This window comes from Podarcis filfolensis (genome assembly GCF_964270895.1).
Source record: "Podarcis filfolensis genome assembly, chromosome: 6".
Classification (NCBI taxonomy): Eukaryota; Metazoa; Chordata; class Lepidosauria; order Squamata; family Lacertidae; genus Podarcis; species Podarcis filfolensis.
In genome coordinates, this window is record NC_139609.1 from 1,913,605 (window position 1) to 1,932,891 (window position 19,287).

At 43.5% G+C, this 19,287-nt stretch overlaps 1 protein-coding gene across 6 annotated transcripts in view; it reads left to right on the plus strand.

The window, feature by feature from the left end:
• The window catches only part of NMNAT2 (nicotinamide nucleotide adenylyltransferase 2), an 87,396-nt gene that overhangs the window by 6,817 nt on the left and 61,292 nt on the right, over positions 1-19,287 (plus strand). For 2 of the 6 annotated variants that reach the window (XM_083621457.1, XM_083621456.1), the window contains one exon: positions 3,726-3,877. In XM_083621457.1, coding sequence (XP_083477583.1) covers positions 3,832-3,877 — 46 coding nt within the window. In that variant the 5' untranslated portion in view covers positions 3,726-3,831. Of the gene's footprint in view, positions 1-1,194; positions 1,296-3,540; positions 3,878-11,051; positions 11,204-19,287 lie in introns of those variants that run through there. The other 4 variants (XM_083621455.1, XM_083621458.1, XM_083621454.1 and 1 more) reach the window with 4 other exon arrangements.

A 19,287-nucleotide genomic window follows, 5' to 3' on the forward strand; every position in this document is an offset into this window, starting at 1 on the left:
TGGAGTCTGGATCCTAGAATAATAGGCTGGGAGGGTTTTAGAATGTAGCATCTGATTGGCCGTTGGAGTTGTCCAATCAGGCTCCAGAAGGGAAGTTTGAATTAGCCTATCAGGTGTGACCTAGGGTGTGATTACAGGATATATAGCCTGGGTCTGGGAGGGGCCCACAGCTGAGACGCATCTGATGACTAACTGATTTTACCTGACATCACTGAAATAAGCTACATGAAACTGACGGCTTTTCTCTGAGTACCGTATTTTTCGCCCTATAGGATGCACTTTTCCCCCTCCAAAAATGAAGGGGAAATGTGTGTGTGTCCTATGGGGCGAATGCAGGCTTTTGCTGAAGCCTGGAGAGCGAGAGGGGTCGGTGCGCACCGACCCCTCTCGCTCTCCAGGCTTCAGGAAGCTCTCCTCAAGCCTTGGGAGCTCCGCGGGAGTTCCCGTCGGGCTCCCAAGGTTTGCGGATAGCAGCCTGCATCCCGAAGCCTGGGGCGCACTGCACAGCACGCCCCGGGCTTCGTACAGATATCGGGCAGCCCCACAAGCTCGGGGGACAGCGGGGAGGCGCAGCGCCACCATCCCGATGTTCCCCGACCTGGTTTGGATTCCCCGACCTGGTTTGGGGGGGGGAATAAAGGAATTTCCCCCCTTTATTCCCCCCCAAAAAACCAGTTGCGCCCTATGGGCCGGTGCGCCCTATGGGGCGAAAAATGCGGTATATTTCAGTAAGTAAACCATTTTTAATTAACCAACCATGTGGTCTTGGTACTATGGAAAGAGAGGAACTTTGAAAGGAACTTAGAAGTGCATATTTTAAAGGCCTAAGAGCCTAGATTTCCACACTCTGCTTTGCTTTGCTTTATGTTTTGTGATTTCAAATCTCTGCTGGGGCTCCCTCACCAAAGAGTACCTGCCTCAAGCTTGGATCTTGGGAGTTAGTAATTCTGTGTTCTATACATACCTGTTTCCCCCCTTGAACCAGCACAGCCTTCGTCTAATCCAGCTTTGCAGGAATCAAGCATCTCCCCTTAGCTCCCAGGCATATGCAGAAAACTAGAACAACCACTAGTAAGCTAAGCCAAAGTTGTTTAGTAATTAGTAATTGTATTGTAAATTGGTAGTGTTATAATGAGGTTATTATTGGATTGTAATTGAAAACTAATAAAAATTATTATTACAAAAAGTCAAAATTGGTGGACTCCTAGTGGCTTCAATATTTTGTGTATTTCCCTGACAATATCAGCCAACATTGTGGAGCGAACATTGAGAAACTCACAAAAGGATGGCACCAGGTATGTTGATAAATAAGTAACCATTTGTCTTTCACCTGCATTTCAGTTACCCACCACCCCTGCCAAGTGATGTGTAGGAATTAAAACACAGAAGCAAGTTGTTTTTCTTAAAATGAACAGGAAGATAAAACACCACCATATCAAAACTAATCAGTTATCCTAAAAAGGCCAAAGGAAGAAGATGGTTTTCCCTATTCACTGAGAAGAGGAAAAGAACAGGCCAACTACGGTGAAGGCCCAGTCCCTCAAACCCACCAAGCTAACTTCTGTTACTGCTGGTACACAGATCAGACCTCCTACGAAGATCTCAACTGGTGGGCCGTGTCTGCAAAATATATTGGGCTGACTAGTGGTGTGCTGTCAGTGGACTAGGTGACTAGGCTACTCTTCTAAACATTCCCGGTAAATTAAAGTATTAAAGTCTGGAGCCTCCTTCCCAAAGCCCTGGAAGCTTCTGCCTGGCTTAGAGAGGGAGGCACAATGCTCATGGGCACAACATTGTGACGTCATGACACTGGCCCTAACTATTCCCCTATGAAAAAATTCAGCACACGCCGCTGGGGCCGACTCTGAAAAGGGGAAGAGTGGCCACCGAGAGTCTCCTCTTCTGTAAAACCTGAACAGGCACTGCCTGGGAGATGGTCAGGTGAGCCACAGCAGGTGCCTTCTCACACACCAAGTTATTTGTGTCTACAAATCTGTGGCCAGGTTTTATTTTGTGCTTTTGGGTGTGTTGTGTAAGAAGAGCTAACCTTTCTTTAAAAAATAAATCGGGGCCATCTGGCAATCGTATGCAGCACCACATGTGTGTGAATCTGAAACAGCAAACTAAACATGTGAGTGTTGTCTTCTGATTGTAGCCCTGCAGGTGGCCCCAGTACCTAAGGGCAGCTCGGGTTTCCTCCCGTTTCATCCCCCAAATGCATATGGCTGGGATGGAGTTTCTGTTTCCTGGCTTGGGGAAAATAGGAGGGATGTTGGTGGGCAAAATTGCAGTGGCAGATCTAAGACCTAGATTTATGCTATGTGTCTGTATTTGTGCATGTGCTTGCCAGAGAGTCAAGAAAGTTCAGCTGTGATCGAATACAAGCAGGCTACTGTACCAGCATTCTGTCAACATGTTGCAAGGGAACATGTTTGTATGGAAACAGTATACTGCTTGGGCAGTATACTCAACGGAGTATACTGGGACAAAGGGCCACTGGGATATTGTCCCTCCTGTATCTCCCAGGAAAACGACCGTCCCAAGGCATCTTGCATCAGGGGGAGTTTCCTTGGAGAGAGCGTTCAACGAGTGGTGAGCCACCACAGAAAATACCCTTTGTCATGTTGTCTCCCTCTGGACTCCTCATGGAGGGGGTACACATAGATTGGCCTCAGATGTTGATTGCAGGGTCTGTGTCAATTCATTTGGGGAGAGGTGGTGCTTGAGGTATTTCGGTCCTGAGCCATTTAAGGCTTTATAGGTGAAAACCCTCACTTTGAATTGCTTCTCTTCCTTGGCCACAGTGGATGGGTAGCTGTATGCTGGGAACTAGCTTTGGCTGGCATAGCTAGATGGAATGGCCATTGTTTTCACAGCCTCATTCGGCAGGGATTGGGGTGGCTGGCAGCATTTCCTAATTTGTGAAATAAATAAATATAGAACTATCTCTACTTTACTCCTGACAGTGATGTAGGGTGTTGTTCACCAGTACTACAGAGGTCCAGGCCTTGTTTTTAAAGATTAAATTGGAAAAAGTAATTAGATGACCTACATAGTATTAGACTGTGAACTTCAGATCCCCTTTTCAGGTTACAAGACCATCACGAGGTATCATTTCTTTCTGTTTCATCGCTTTTGGTCTCATTTGCCCTTTGCTCCTATTCAATTTGCTATGTGTGCCACAGCCGACTTGGGCTGAAAGTCCTGGGCTCATGTGAGTACAAATAACAGCTGAGCTCACAATAATGTTCGGGGCAATTATTTCCCTTATGTGGTCATTATTTTTAGCAGGGGCTGAATGTGCAAGATGGCTGAAATGGCTGAGCACCATGCCATACTTGGGCATTCATATCACCGCAACAAACTGAAAACTGAGCTTGTGGTGGAACTCTCAGAGAACCTTTTAGCAATGTACATGTTCGGTTGTTGCTCAGAAGAAGCTCGTATGGAATATGGTATGTGTGAATTATATTTTAAAATGAAGATGCATATGAATGGTGTGTTAAACAATCACATGGTTCCATTTTCTCTGCAGGGAAGGGGAGAGAGCAACATGGCCAGTAGTTAGGAATTGTGAGACATGAAGTCCAACATTTGGAGAGCCACAGATTTCTCATTCCTTGTCTCGGGGTACCCTGGTAATATTCCATTCATCACAGGTAAATTCAGCTCCCCATAGAATCAGAATTCCCCACTAGCCTGTCTTCTCTCTTGTCTGAATACAGCTTTCATCTGATTCTCTGCAACCATTGTTGCCATACACTGTTTCAAGATCAAGACATCTGCTCCTGGATCCTTTCACTGGTGAAAATAGAGCTCACCATCATCAACATGTTGATAGTAGCCAACTCAAAAGGAAGAGATGACCTTTATAAAGGTACATTTATAACTATGGAGCAAGTTGTTATTTGTCAGCTTTTGAAATGAAAATGCACCAGAAAATGTTTGGCCTCTTGAAATGCACAAAATATTATCGTGATCTCATGTTTTCGACTTTGAATATGTAGGCTTTCAGCATTTAGTGTTTGAATGTGCTTCTTTGTGTGCCTTGCAACATTTGTCTTTGCCTATGGATCCATGCCCCCCCCCCTCATGAGAGACCAACAGATATTTATAACCCTAATACCACTGCTGTTCCTGAGAGCGTTTTGTAAATTCCCCTCCAATCAAGCTTAGCTTAAATGCTGCATTTATAAGAGGCCTGGCTGATGCTTACAAACAGCTTGCTGCGCTTTGCATGTACAAGAGCTTTGTGCATCATTTCCCATCTTTTAATTCTGGTAAATTTGAAATATGCAAAGTCTTTCACAACTCTCTGTCAACAGCCTTCAGCCTACAGAGTTTATTCAAGCAAGGCTTGGGAACCATCAGACACCCTAAGTTTTCTGAAGAAGCTTGTCAAGGAGACAAAAGAGATGCTATGAATCCCAGCTCGTAAAGGGCCCCTATTCTTCAGTATTTTCTATACTGCAGAAGAATGAGTCTGGAAGCAAAGAAAGAAAACTTGTACATATTTCCCCCCTCTGACAACTGAACGAGGACAGGATAGAGCTAAATAGTCATAGGTGGCATACAGAGACTGAATAGAGAATGTTATTTACCCATTTAATTTTTTTTGAAGATTGATTTGAATTGTTTTTTAATTTATTTATTAAATTTGTCAGTCACTTTTTATTGCCCAGGGCAACCAAAAGCAATTTACAACTAAACAAATAGACATTAAACCCCACATAGATAACAATAAAACCAAAAGAGAAATACATTAAAAATATCCCGCTCACTTCTAAAAGGCCACAGATAGTCAAAGGTCAAAGGCCTGGTTATAGAGGAAAATTTTTGCCTGGTGCCTAAAGATATATAATGATGGCTCCAAGCAAGCCTCCCGGGGGAGAGTATTTCACAAACAGGGAGCCCCCTCAGAAAAGGCCCATTCTCGTGTTGCTGCCCTCTGGATCTCTCATGGAGTTTCCCCCCTTTGTGCTTCCTGAAAAAATAAAAGCAGGAGTCATGTGGCTTTGGCTCCCAGCTCTGCTGAGCCTGCAAATGAACTAAATCTCTTTAAAAATGGAGATTTTACAACCTGCATCTGTAAAAGATTGCCTGATCGTTTTGTAAGAAAACCAAGTACTTTACTTTTTAAGCCATTTGGAACATTTTTCTTCTTCATTTTATTGCTAGTAAATGGAGACTTGTTTGCTGTGAATAAAACATTCACTTATTTGTAAAGCTAGGTGTCTGTGATTTATTCCAGCCTAAGTATTTTAGTGGGGAACATTTATTTAAAGGTGGACTAGGGCAGATGCAAATCTACTCAAATTTAAATGTGCTTGGAGCAATTGCCATTGTGCTTAACTCTGCTGCTTGTCAGTATGAATCTCTCTTCCAACTCTCTCCTCCCTCCAACCATTTTTAGTATATATGATTGATGCATTTTTTGAATAATTGCTTTGATCAATTAATTTTTTTCTTGATAATTTAGATGACACCTTTAGATTTTGTAATTATTTAAGTTATTGTTATTTAGTGATAGTATTACAGATGGACTGTAAGCCTGTTTGTGTATGTGTTTGCTCTCTAAACACACACACACACACACACACACACACACACACACACGTTTGTGTGTGTGTACTTTCCAATACCAGAGTTCATGCAGACTACAGATTCTGCCTGGCAGTATGCTATGGTGTCAACTCAGTTATTTGGCGGTATCTTCAGTGAAGCTGTTGATGAGGGTCAACCAGGGTGAAGCTGTAGTTTGGGATAAGCTGGCTTGAGGCAGCAAAATCACAATGCTGCAGCAGGTGCTGTAATCAGTAGCGCGAACAGCTCCAATTGCAGCTGCAGTACTGCTTCAACAAGGCTAGGCCTCTGGTGTTATTTCAGCTGAGCAAGTATGATGATTTGCAAAGGTCCACTCCTGAAACTGAAGATGCAAGGGTTTGGACGAGGTGTTTCATTTGCAATTGCATGTTGTGAGGCTGTTAGATAGCCACACATTGTACCTATTGCTAATGAGCAGACAGGCTTCAATGGACTGGCCATGCAGCTGGGTCTCCAGACTGATGGAAAGATCTCAACCACAACCAGTAACAGGTTTGATGTTTGCCAAACTGTCCCCTTCCTCTGAGGGAACTTCAGATGTGGTTCAAGTGCTATAAGCTTTCTTGAAGAAGAATGCTTCTTTGCTGAAATAGCCATGCAACCAAACATAGATTGCCCCATATTGGCCGACAAACATACATGTAGCCAAAGAGCTACATGTGTGCAATTAATGCACACAGTTGTAAAACGTATCAGGCAAACAATGGACAGATAATAGGGAGGAAAGGGTGGATCTCTGCAATGAATAAAACCTGACTAGTTTAGGACATTTACATTGGCTTTCAGAAGAAGGGGTCGTCTTATGTTTGTTCCCCAAAACTCAATTAAGTTTGAAGCAAAATGGCCAACAGAACTGCCTCCAGAAAAGAGGGTGGATTTGGAGTATGCACTGTTTACAGGTTCCTGAGAGAGGATATATAATATGATGATGTTTTCCAAAGTGTTATTGTCACTGCCCTCCTGTTTTAATTATTGCTATTGTTCCATTCTTGCAAGGATTGCTGCTTCTGTGATGGAATTCCCCTTTCTCTCCCTCCAGTTTGTGCCCTCCAAATCTGTCCTGGGGTTTCCCTGACCCTACAGAGCAGGTTTGGGGAGAGTGCAGAGAGGAGGATGGTTAGTTCAGTTGCAGAAGTCTTGCCTTTGTTGGCTATGCAACCCTAGAATTTTATCATTTTGCTTTGCTATATTGTAATCAATCCATTAATCAAAAGCATTTCCAGATGTCTAATTTTAGTAAGTCCCTAAATGGTATGCAAAAATATCCTAGTTTATGTAGTTGTTGTTGTTTAGTTGTGTCTGACTCTTTGTGACCCCCTGGAGCAGAGCACGCCAGGCACTCCTGTCTTCCACTGCCTCCCGCAGTTTGGGCAAACTCATGCTGGTCGCTTCGAGAACACTGTCCAACCATCTCGTCCTCTTCTCCTTGCACCCTCCATCTTTCCCAACATCAGGGTCTTTTGCAGGCAGTCTTCTCTTCTCATGAGGTGGCCAAAGTATTGGAGCCTCAGCTTCAGGATCTGTCCTTCCAGTGAGCACTCAGGGCTGATTTCCTTCAGAATGGATAGGTTTGATCTTCTTGCAGTCCATGGGACTCTCAAGAGTCTCCTCCAGCACCATAATTCAAAAGCATCACGTAGTATGTAGTACTTGATTGCAATCTGCTTTGGTTATTATTCTACTAGAAAAGTTGTGGGTTGGACTAATGATCCTCAGGAGTCCCTTCCATCTCTACAGTTTTATATATTAGCTAAACTACACAGCACAGCACAGCACTGTATTATATGGAAGCCCATATAATAGCTGCCACTTTCTAGAACCTGTCAGACACAGCTGCTGTGATGAGTGGGACTGAACTGGACAGTCTGTAACAGGGAATAGTAAAGTCCTGTGTTGTTCAGACCAGGGAGCAAGCTTCACAAATAGATTTTTAGGGGTTAAGCAGTGCCCTGTGCCCTGTAGCTCTTGAGAACCTTCATTGGTAAGTCTGGCTGTTATTCTGGTAGGTCTCTTCTCAGACCAGAGAGCTTGGTGGTGGAACACAGGATAAATCCCTGCGTGGAGCACCTTGGATTCAGGATCTGCTAAGCTTGCTCGAACCCTGACACAATCTGGAAATAAAAACCATGTTGGTGGATGTCTTCCTTCATCTCTGAGGCTTTGAAGGAACTTCAAAATGAACAAGAAAATCTGAAAACATTTTGCCTGCCCTGTGCATGCTTGCAGTCTCCTTTCAATGAAAGCTCATCATGAGCATTTTAAAACAGAAACTTTTTCTTTTCAACTTTAATAGCTATGGAAATACTGGTTTAGAAGAAGAAAGCAGAATCCCTCTGATGCAGTGCTGAGGGTTTAATAACACTCTCTGGCTTGGGCAAATGATCTTGACTTTCTGTTTCCTGACGCTGATCTGTTGCCCCTAAGGAAAGCTTATGAAATAACAGGATGGAGAAGAAGAAAACCCCAACCCCAGCCTTTCCAATAAGCAAAAAGGGATTTTGCTGATTTGGAATAAGAGCCATAAAGGGGAAACGATAGATCAATAGCTCCATGTAGATCTTTATTGCTCTCAGAGATGAAAAGCCTGCATTTTTTATTGTTATTGTTTTTAAAGAATAGAGCAATGCTAGGATTGGTGGAGGAGGAGTTGCTGCTGCTTACAGCATAAACATTATAGGCTCTATGCTTGGAAATTTGAAGGAAGAGATACTTGCAGTTCTTGTTTGAAACACCCCCCCCCCAATGCTAAAGAGGGATCTGTATGACAAATCAGTCTTTGGCTGTGGTTGAGAGAGCTTCATCCAGCAGATGGGAGATCACATTGCTACCAAAGACAGGGAATCCAAAGTTATCTGATTTCGCATACACAGACTGCAGAACACCTCTTAGGTTTTGCTCTGAGAAGGTATGCAAAATTGTTGCTATTATTATCATTGGATTTCTAGCCCGCTTTTTAGAGGGGAGGTAAGGTAAAGGGACGCGGGTGGCACCGTAGGTTAAACCACAGAGCCTAGGACTTGCCGATCAGAAGGTCGCCGGTTCAAATCCCCGCGACGGGGTGAGCTCCCGTTGCTCGGTCCCTGCTCCTGCCAACCTAGCAGTTCAAAAGCACGTCAAACTGCAAGTAGATAAATAGGTACCGCTCCAGTGGGAAGGTAAACGGCGTTTCCGTGCGCTGCTCTGGTTCGCCAGAAGCGGCTTAGTCATGCTGGCCACATGACCCGGAAGCTGTACGCCGGCTCCCTCGGCCAGTAAAGCAAGATGAGCGCCGCAACCCCAGAGTCGTGCGCGACTGGACCTAACAGTCGGGGTCCCTTTACCGCACAACACTGCAGTTGCGGCTCTTGTTTCGCTTTATTGGCCGAGGGAGCCGGCGTACAGCTTCCGGGTCATGTGGCCAGCATGACTAAGCCGCAGTAGCTTTTTTATGCTGGCACTTTTACCAATGTATGAGTACCAGCACCTCATTGTGGGCACCACAATATGTCCATTTCACAGGAAAAAAGCTGGTGATGCTCAAATACACCCCCCCCAGCAAGGTCAAAGTACAGATGAAAAAGCAGGCAACACTACCCCTCAAAATAAACAAAGCCTCCCACCAAACAACCCCCAATAGCAAAACCACCTCAATTAAAAAACAACCACACCAATTGGGAGGATTAGTGGGCCTAGACAAGTGCCAAGGTGTGTGTCTGAGGGAGTTGGGGTGACTATGGACACAGCATTGGGGAACTCAGGATTAAATGCTAAATCACACAAGTGTGCATGCAGATGTGGATGGGAAATGGGGAGGGAGGGGGAGAGAGAAAGGGAGGTGTATGAAAGAGAGACATTTTTGACTCTGGAACCACCCACCACCAGCTTCAGTCCAACCAAGCTACCAAGATGTGGTCCTCAACAGTTCTCAGAATTTCTCAGACATGGTTCTCTAGCTGCTGGATTACAACTCCCATCATCCCTCACTGCTGGTCCCGTGAGCTATGGATGATGGGAGTTGCAGGCCAGCAACAGCTGGGGACCCAAGTTTGAGAAATACCGAAAGGGACTGCGGCCCTTGGCAGAAGAAGGGTTCCCCATCCCTGGCCTAGACTAAGGGTGTCAGGAAGTGACAACAAAAGGGAAAGTTATTAATATGCAACAGGCTACAGTGGTGTGTAGGGATCTGGGTTTTTGAGCAGAGGCAGAAGTACCCAGTTCAAATCTTCCCTCTGCTGTGAACTCACTAGCTGCCCCCCTCCCCCTGTCTCAGCCTCAAATGCTTATCTGCAAAACAAAGGAGTTCCTCTTTCAGAATCCAATCCAAGATCTGCCCCCCCCTGCTTATATTAAGACTAGTACTCTCTGAGGAGAGGAACCCGTGTGTGTGTTACAGGTAAGAATTTGCATGGCAGAATGCTGCCCCCCAAAAGGAAAAAAAGAATTCATTCCACAAAGAAAATTCAGCACCAGCCATCCCTATCCCATCATCTCCATGACAGGCTTGCTTTCTATGTGTAGAGATTTTCATAGAATCATACAATTGTAGAGATGGAAGGGACCCTGAGGAACATCTAGTCCAACCCCGTGAAATGCAGGGATATTCAGCCATACAAAGATTGAACCTGCAACCTTGCCATTATGAGCACCACACGCTAGCCAACTGAGCTGATGATTATTACTGATGTTAAGAACATTAAAAGAATATGAGTCTGCACCAGCAGTTTAAAGTGATACAGCCTGAACAAATCACCTGTTTGAGGTATAACCCGACAATAGTGTGATGAAGGTTGTTGTTGATTGGCTTAAATTCATGCCCATCTCCTCTTCTCTTGTCTTCCATCACCACTAGATCTTATAGGTAAGATACACACACAGCACCTCTAGAACTGTGTGCTTCTGTAAATATGACACTTGACAAGCCATTGGTGCAGCAATAAAACTGCTAGCACATTGGCAAAGCTGAGCAGGGTGCAGTCTGGTTTCAAACGGAATGGGGACCACGTTAGTGCCAGGTTAAACCCTGTTGAGGCCCCTAGGCAGTCAAACTCTCGAGGTGGGGGTGAGGCAGGGCTCGCAAATTATCTCCTAATATGTTTTTGATTTTACCAACCAACCATTTTCATAAAGCAATTTTATTTCAAGATCAATTCAATTTTCTTTTGATCCGTTGTCACAGGGCCCAGAAAAGGCTTGGGGCCCATAGGCCTACTCTGCCTATTTGGTAATCCGGCGCGCAACCCTGTGTGAGATTGCTGTGTTGCAGGGGTTGGACTAGATGACCCTCGGGGTCCCCTCCACCTCGATGCTGCTATGAAAAGAAAGTAAGTTAAGAGGGCTGCTTCAGGCAGCGGTGCTGCCCCTCCCAGAGCTCTAGCTTCCTCTCGGAGGCCTGGGGAAGCGAGCAACTCCCGCCTGGCGCGCAATGCGTTAAGCGCAGAGGGGAGGGGCGCTGCTTGCGTCGGGGAGCGCGCAGCCTTCCCTCCCTCTGCAGACCCATTGAGACACACAAGAAAGGAGAGCGAGCGAGGCAGCACCATGACCGAGACGACTAAGACTCACGTTATCCTGCTGGCCTGCGGCAGCTTCAACCCCATCACCAAAGGGCACATTCAGATGTTTGGTGAGTCCTTCCTCTGCGCGCCCTCGCCAGGGCTCCCAGCTCTGCCGGTTGGCGGGGCTCCTGCCTTGCTTGATTTGCTGGCTCTGGTCCAGGAGTGGGGTGGAGGATGCTGGCCGGACCTCTTTCCCGGCTTGGCAGATCTGGAGGAGGAGGAGGAGGAGGAGAGGTTTTCTTGCTAGGAACAAACTGCTGCAGAGCCGGGCAGGAGAGCTGTTTTGCGCCCTGGGGCCATCCCAGGGACGGCCGAGGCAAGGGAGGGGCAGCGGCTCTTCTGGACCCAAGGGAGGGGGGCACAGCCAAGCTTAGGGGCTTCTTGGCTTGCAGGATAGGGAGCGTTTAGTAGCAGCGTCAGGAGAGAGACAATGTGGGGTTATTTCGACCGGGAGTGCCAGAGCTCCCCGAGGAAGGGGCGTGAGAGAGGTGATGTATTGGTGGTTGGGTTCTTCTGGAGGAGGTTTTCTGGGGGTTGGAGCAGCCGGGAGCGGAGGTGGGGGGGGGGGAGAGCAGGCTTGGGAGGAGGAGGGTGGGGTGTGTGCGGCGGCGCGGGTGGGGGAAGATGAGATGATGGCTGATGGATATGCAGGAGGATGGATGGATGAATGAGAGGTTTGCCTGGTAGCTAAGGGAGGGCGGTTGGTGTCAGCAAAAGGGAAGGCGTTTGCAGAGCTTGTTGTTTGCGGATGGGTAAGCTCTTCTCCTTGGGAAATGTCAGCCTAGTCACCTGCCACTGAATCAGTGAATGAAGAGCCCGGGATATGAGATCTCCAGCTTCCTCCTGCTGATCTGGGTACCTCTCTTAGTGGGGTAGCGCCTTTATTAGCCGCTGTGCTGGCAGGGAATGCTACCCAGTACAATCATACAGAGAGCCAGATTTGCCATGGGATGTACATTCTGCAGGCAAGAGCTGAACGCGGAAAAGCCTACTGGAGTGACAATGTGTGTTTGTAAACATGTACTTGTTGCAGTCAGGCTTTACATGCTTAGAGATATACTTCACATCTTTGGCATACCCACAGAACAGCCCCATACCGTGCGAAATGGCCCTGCTCCCTCTTGTGCACATTGAATATGCAGACTAGGAGGAGATACGATGAGTTTTTGTTGGGGGAGACTATCTGAAATCTTGGATCACAACCTCAAGAGGGAGTTTCATGCCAATGGCTACCTCTAGTCTCAGGCTGGAGTGTCAGCTGTTGGTCTCTGTATCGACAGTGGCATGATGTTGCATGCGTGTTTGTATGTATGTGTCAATCCTATGTATACACAATGGCTGCTTCAGTTTTGGAGGCCATACTATGCAATTTTAAGAGAATTAAAGGATGATAATGGGGGTGGGTGGGGGGTGTCACCTCCCCTCTTTTAAAAAGCATTTGTGTAGATATGGTGTGCTGAATCTAATCAATTATAGCTATTTTGCATATAGAACCAGGGTCAGTGAGTGTCATCTTGCATGTGTGTCTTTGAGGTCTGTATAAAAGAAGAGGCTTTTTAAAATGGGGTTTGTATGCATGGGCAGGAAGGTTAAGAGCTGTGTGCTGTCCATGACTGTAAGTGCTGAAATTACTTCACAGTTGAGAACAGGAAACACCAGCCTTTTTCCATCACTAGAAGTCTAGAGAGATTGTTGTTAAGAGATTGACCAGCCTTGGAAATATTGAATGATATTGATGATAAGGTGCACCTGCTTGGCACAAGCTAAGCAGCTGACTCACTGAGAAATTAGTGAGGTCAAAGTGGGAATTGCGATAACAACTCATTTCAATAGAAACACACAGTGGTAAAATTCACCCTATTCTCATTTGGTTTGTAAATACAGCTCAAGTCTCAAAAAAGCTGCCTATGCGATGGAAATTCACTAGACTCTTTCAATGCAGCCAGAGGAGAAGACTTTCCACCAATTCACACCAGAAGGGAAAAATGCACAGAATTATAAATAATGCACATGTTGTGCAAGTTAAAAATTGATTTGTGCCTGCTCTAAAGACCACTCTTCTCCTTTCTTTTCAAGAGAAGGCCTGGTCATGTGTTTACAACACTGGGAACATTCTGTGATCCACCCCCCAAAAAAAAAATCAATCAGAGTTTTGGCGAAGGTGAGGTCAGGGTTGTATTTAAGACACAGCCCAACATTTAAAGCAGCTTCAAGAAGAGCCTGCTCAGAGATAGGAGGATTTTGGCTTTGTACATCAGCATATGCTAATATTGTTATGCAGATGAAATAAATCTGAATGAATGCAATAATACGTTCCCTGATTGTAAAATGGCGCATAATGAGAACCAGGAAGTCATTCCCCCCCTGCCAGGTGCCTGCTGGCTTACAGATGCTCTTATTTCCATTTAATATGAGCACTCACAAAACTTCTCACATCTGCATAGGTTCCCTTTAAGAGCACATGGCACTGCTGTGAAATGCCAGGACCTGCGTCCTAGGAAGTGAAGGAACATCCTGTCCGCGTAGCCCTTTCATTTCCCCTGTGTCAGCAAAGTGGATCAGAGGCCCAGGCCAGATCTCTTGCACAGAGGCCTGCATTGCCCACCTGCTCATTCCCAGCAGAGCCCTGATCTGTCTTCAAAGGCAGTTCCTGCAGACTTAAACCCAGGCTGAGGGATGCTGGGTTATCTTATTGAGATAAGCCAGGGAAGACTCCCAAATAATTCAGGGCTAGGCAAGATCTGAAGACCAGATAGGGATGGGAACAGAGAGATGGCATATTGTAATGTCTGAGATGCAACTAGGCAATTCCTCAGTTCATATATATATAATCCCACATGGTTTTCCTATTTGCCTTTTTATATCTCAGGAGCAATTTTACCTCTTCCACCCTTTCCTAGCTCAAGATTTGGGAATGCCTAATTATCCAGCAAGCTTGAGGTTCTTTTTAAAAGCCATATGGTAAATAACATCTGTCATTAAAGTTTATTTTATTATATTTGTATACCACCCGTCATCTGAAGATCCAAAACAACGGGAAGCCATGTATATTTTAAGCTGGAAGCTGATTGTAACCCATGATATTGTGGCTTTTGGGGTGCTGAAGTGGGGAGAGAGAACAATTGTGAACTACGAGCTTGTAAAGTAAAATGTGGGAAATAGACCCTTGTCTCTATTCTTGTCCTCTTTTGATTTGTGTATGTTGCAGGGAAGGAGCCAGGAGCCACCCACTTTGGTGAACTTCATAATCCCCATCTTCCATGCAGCTATTCCCTTGCTCTTACCTTGTCTCCTTTTGTTGTTTCCACTCTTGTGAAAATGTACTCTTTGTAGGATCCTTAGGGCAGGTGGGGGGGGGAACCTTTGGCTCTCCATATGGTGCTCAACTACAATTTTCATCATCCCATGCTTGCCAGGGCTGATGGGAGTTGTAGTTCAGCAACTCCTGGTGGGTCAAAGGTTCCCTGCGCTATATAATTAATACCACTGGCATAACTAACAATAGAGGGGAAATGTCTGCATGTGGAGGATAGTTACATTGACTTACCATGCAGGATTACACACAATTTACAATTAATATAGGGGCAGATGGGACTCATCAGCCTGAGAAGGTAGCCCATCTAGGAGAAGGAAAACTTTGATCCTAAACCTCTGCTGCCTTGTGGGGTTATCTTCGGGAAAACAAAAGGTTCAGGAGTAAACCCTACAGAAATCTGGAGTGGAGTCCCTAGGTGGCTGGATGGCGCCCTGCGTGCCTCCTGAGGGCATCTCCTGCAGCCAAATGGTGCCAGGCGTCTTGCTCTGCTTTCCTCTGGACCCCATTAGCGAGGCCAAGAAGGGGGTCTTGCTGCCTGGGCAGCCCAGGACCTCCAGACCCACTGCCCAGGCTTGCGCCCAGGGAGGTCACTTCGGTGCTGCTAACACAGCAGTTTGACTTCACCCCCAGAGGCACATGCTATTGTCTCTCAAGACAGACAGATGCGAACAACCAAACGATAACAACATGAAGAACAAAAGCCGGTATAAAAAAGATCCACTGAGAAGAGAACCATAAAATAATTCCTAATCCAACATTCCAAGTAAAACCAATAAACAGTTACATGATTTATTTATTTTTTATAAAATATTTATTAAGGTTTTACCAAAAACAAAGGTTTACAGAATAAAAAGAAAGCATAAAAAAGAAGAAATAAGAAAAAATACCAAAAATACAAAAATACATAGGGGAAAAAAATACAAGATAAAAAATTAAAAAACAAATCTATTTTTTGGTTATCTTTAAGCTCATTTGCTTGTTTCCTTGATCTCCTCACACCTCCCCTTTTTGTATTCCCATTTACATAATCAATTCAGCAAATCCTTACCCTCTTTCATTTATCTTAACTCTATATCTTAACATATTATAGCTATATATTTTCATCCATTATCAATCCATTTTTGCATATTCTTATTAACTTTGTTGCTAATGCCACTTATTTTCAATCCAGCATCATTTTAACATTCATTAATTTTACAATATTTCTGCAAATAGTCTTTAAATTTCTTCCAATCTTCTTCCACCAACTCTTCTCCCTGGTCTCGGATTCTGCCAGTCATTTCCGCCAATTCCATATAGTCCATCACCTTCATCTGCCACTCTTCCAGGGTGGGTAACTCTTGTGTCTTCCAATACTTTGCAATAAGTATTCTTGCTGCTGTTGTTGCATACATAAAGAAAGTTCTATCCTTCTTTGGCACCAATTGGCCGACTATGCCCAGGAGAAAGGCCTCTGGTTTCTTCAGGAAGGTATATTTAAATACCTTTTTCATTTCATTATAGATCATCTCCCAGAAAGCCTTAATCTTTGGGCACGTCCACCAGAGGTGAAATAATGTACCTTCATTTTCTTTATATTTCCAACATTTATTATCGGGCAAATGATATATTTTTGCAAGCTTGACTGGTGTCATGTACCACCTATATATCATTTTCATAATATTCTCTCTTAAGGCATTACATGCCGTAAATTTCATACCAGTGGTCCACAACTGTTCCCAGTCAGCGAACATAATGTTATGTCCAACATCCTGTGCCCATTTAATCATAGCAGATTTAACCGTTTCATCCTGCGTATTCCATTTTAACAGCAAGTTGTACATTCTTGAAAGTATCTTAGTTTTGGGATCTAACAGTTCTGTTTCCAATTTTGATTTTTCCACCTGGAAGCCAATTTTTTTGTCCAAATTATAGGCCTCTCTTATTTGATAACAATGAAGCCAGTCTCGCACTTTATCTTTTAATTTCTCAAAACTCTGCAATTTCAATTTGTCTCCTTCTTGTTCCAAAATTTCCCAAAATTTCGACCATTTGGCCTCCATATTGAGCTTTTTCTGAGCCTTTGCTTCCATCGGTGACAACCACCTTGGGGTTTTATTTTCAAGTAAGTCTTTATATCTTATCCAGACATTAAACAATGCTTTCCTGACAATATGGTTTTTAAATGCTTTATGTGCTTTAACCTTGTCGTACCACAAATATGCATGCCACCCAAAAACGTTATTAAAACCTTCTAAGTCCAAAATGTCTGTGTTCTCAAGAAGCAGCCAATCTTTCAGCCAGCAAAATGCTTCTGATTCATAGTAAAGTTTAAGGTCTGGCAGGGCAAATCCGCCTCTTTCCTTTGCGTCAGTTAATATTTTAAATTTTATTCGAGGTTTCTTGCCCTGCCAGACAAATCTAGAAATGTCTCTCTGCCACTTCTTGAAACAGTCCATTTTGTCCAAAATTTGCAATGATTGAAACAAAAATAACATTATTGGCAATACATTCATCTTTATAGCTGCAATTCTACCCAACAAGGAAAGCTTCAAATTTGACCATATTTCCAAATCTTTTTTCACTTCTGTCCAACATTTCTCATAGTTATCTTTAAATAAGTTTAAGTTCTTAGCAGTCATATTAACCCCCAGGTATTTTACTTTCCTAACTAATGTTAAACCTGTCTCCTTCTGAAACCTCTCTTTCTCAGTCAGTGTTAAATTTTTTCTCAAGAACTTTAGTTTTTGACTTGTTCAACTTAAATCCTGCCACATGACCAAATTCTTGAATCAGTTCTAATACTCTTTTCGTACTAGATTCTGGCTCCTGTAACGTCAAAACTAAGTCATCTGCAAAAGCTTTCAGTTTGTATTGTTTGGCTCCGACCAAACAATCAGACGGTCCCTTCTGATCATATTTAGCAGAACCTCCAGGACCGAAATAAAAAGTTATGGGGAAATTGGGCAGCCTTGTCGTGTCCCTTTCTCTGTCTTAAATTCCTCTGTCACCACATTGTTAACTATTAGTTTAGCCTTTTGTTCTGAGTAAATTGCACTTATACCATTTTCAAACCCTTGACCAACCCCCATCCCCTGGAGATTTTTCTTCATAAAATTCCAAGAAATATTGTCAAAGGCTTTCTCAGCATCTACGAAAATTAAAACTGCTTTAGTATTGATGTTCACTTGCAACTTCTCCAAAATGTTAATTATATTCCTCGTGTTGTCAGACAAGTGTCTACCTGGGAGAAAGCCAGCTTGGTCCTTATGCATCTCTTCCACTAATACTTTTTTTAATCTATTAGCCAAAATATCAGCAAATATTTTGTAATCCACATTGAGCAGGGATATGTGGCGGTAATTCTTAAGTTGTGTCTTTTCAGACTCAGTTTTCGGTATAAGCGTAATATAGGCTTCCGTCCACGACTCTGGCGCTTTTTTCCCCTCCAAAATTTCATTACAGACCTCCTTTAGTGGTTGAATTAACCAATCTTTCAAAGATCTATAGTATTTTGAGGTTAGGCCATCCGGCCCTGGAGATTTGCCCAACTGCATATTCTGAATGGCACCTTCTACCTCCTGTTCTGTAATTTTATGGTTCAGCATTATCTTGTTTTCTTGAGAGATTTTTTGTAATCCATTTGTTTTTTAAAATTGGTCTATGTCAGACTCTTTCTGTGGCCCTTGTGTATATAACTGTTTAAAATACCTCTGGAAGCATTTTCTAATTTCCACTGGATTCTGAATGTTCTTTCCTTCCACTTCCAAATTAGTAATAGTATTAAGCTTTTGTCTTTTTTTCATTTGCCAAGCTAACAATTTCCCACATTTATTAGCCGATTCAAATGTCCTTTGTCTCATTTGTTTGATTTTCCATTCAATTTCCTGATTCGTCATCTTCATATATTGCACTTGATATAACTTTATGTCTCTCAGAATCTCTTGTGACTTTGGTTTCGCTCTTAGTTTCTTCTCACCCTCTTTTATTTTTTCCAAAATTTTATCTTTTTTCTCATTTTGGGCTCTCTTCTTTATTGCATTCTGTTGAATCAGAAACCCCCTCATAACTGCTTTACTTGCGTCCCAGATTATTCTTTTTTCAATAATAGTGTTCAAATTTATCTCAAAGTAGTCTCTCAAAGTTTTTTGGGCCTTCTTGATAACCTCTTGATCTCTAAACAAGGTGTCATTCATCCTCCATCTGAAGGAACCGGTTGGTGTTAGTTTCATCTCCATTTCCACAGCATTATGGTCGGAGCAAGTTTTTGGGCAAATTTCCACTTTTCGAGTCTTAGGTGCCAGTCCTCTAGTTATCCATATTTGGTCAATTCTTGTCCATGTCATTTTGGCTTCAGAAAAGAAGGTTCCTTCTCTTCCTAAGGGGTTCTTAGTTCTCCAAATGTCAATCAAGTCCATATTGTCAGTCAGTTCAAAAAATGTTTTTGGTAGTCTGCCATCTTTGGTTACAACCTGTCTCTGCGACTTGTCCATGTTTGTAGATACCACTCCATTCATGTCTCCCATCATAATAATGTTGTAATCCATATAGTCTAACAATGTCTCATGCAACTTCTTAAAAAATTCAGATTTCCCCTCATTTGGTGCATAAACTCCTACTATTAAAATTTTTTCTCCTTGTGATTGAATTTCAATTGCCACAAATCTTCCTTGATCATCTTTATAAACAAATTTCGGTGATAGGCTCTCTTTTGCATAAATAACTACTCTCTTTTTAACCTTGTCCGATGAAATAAACTCTTGACCCAATCTTTTATTAATCAATACTTTCCTGTGTAGCCTTATCACATGTGTTTCCTGTAAACAAATCAAGTCCAATTGTTCCTTTTTCAATAAA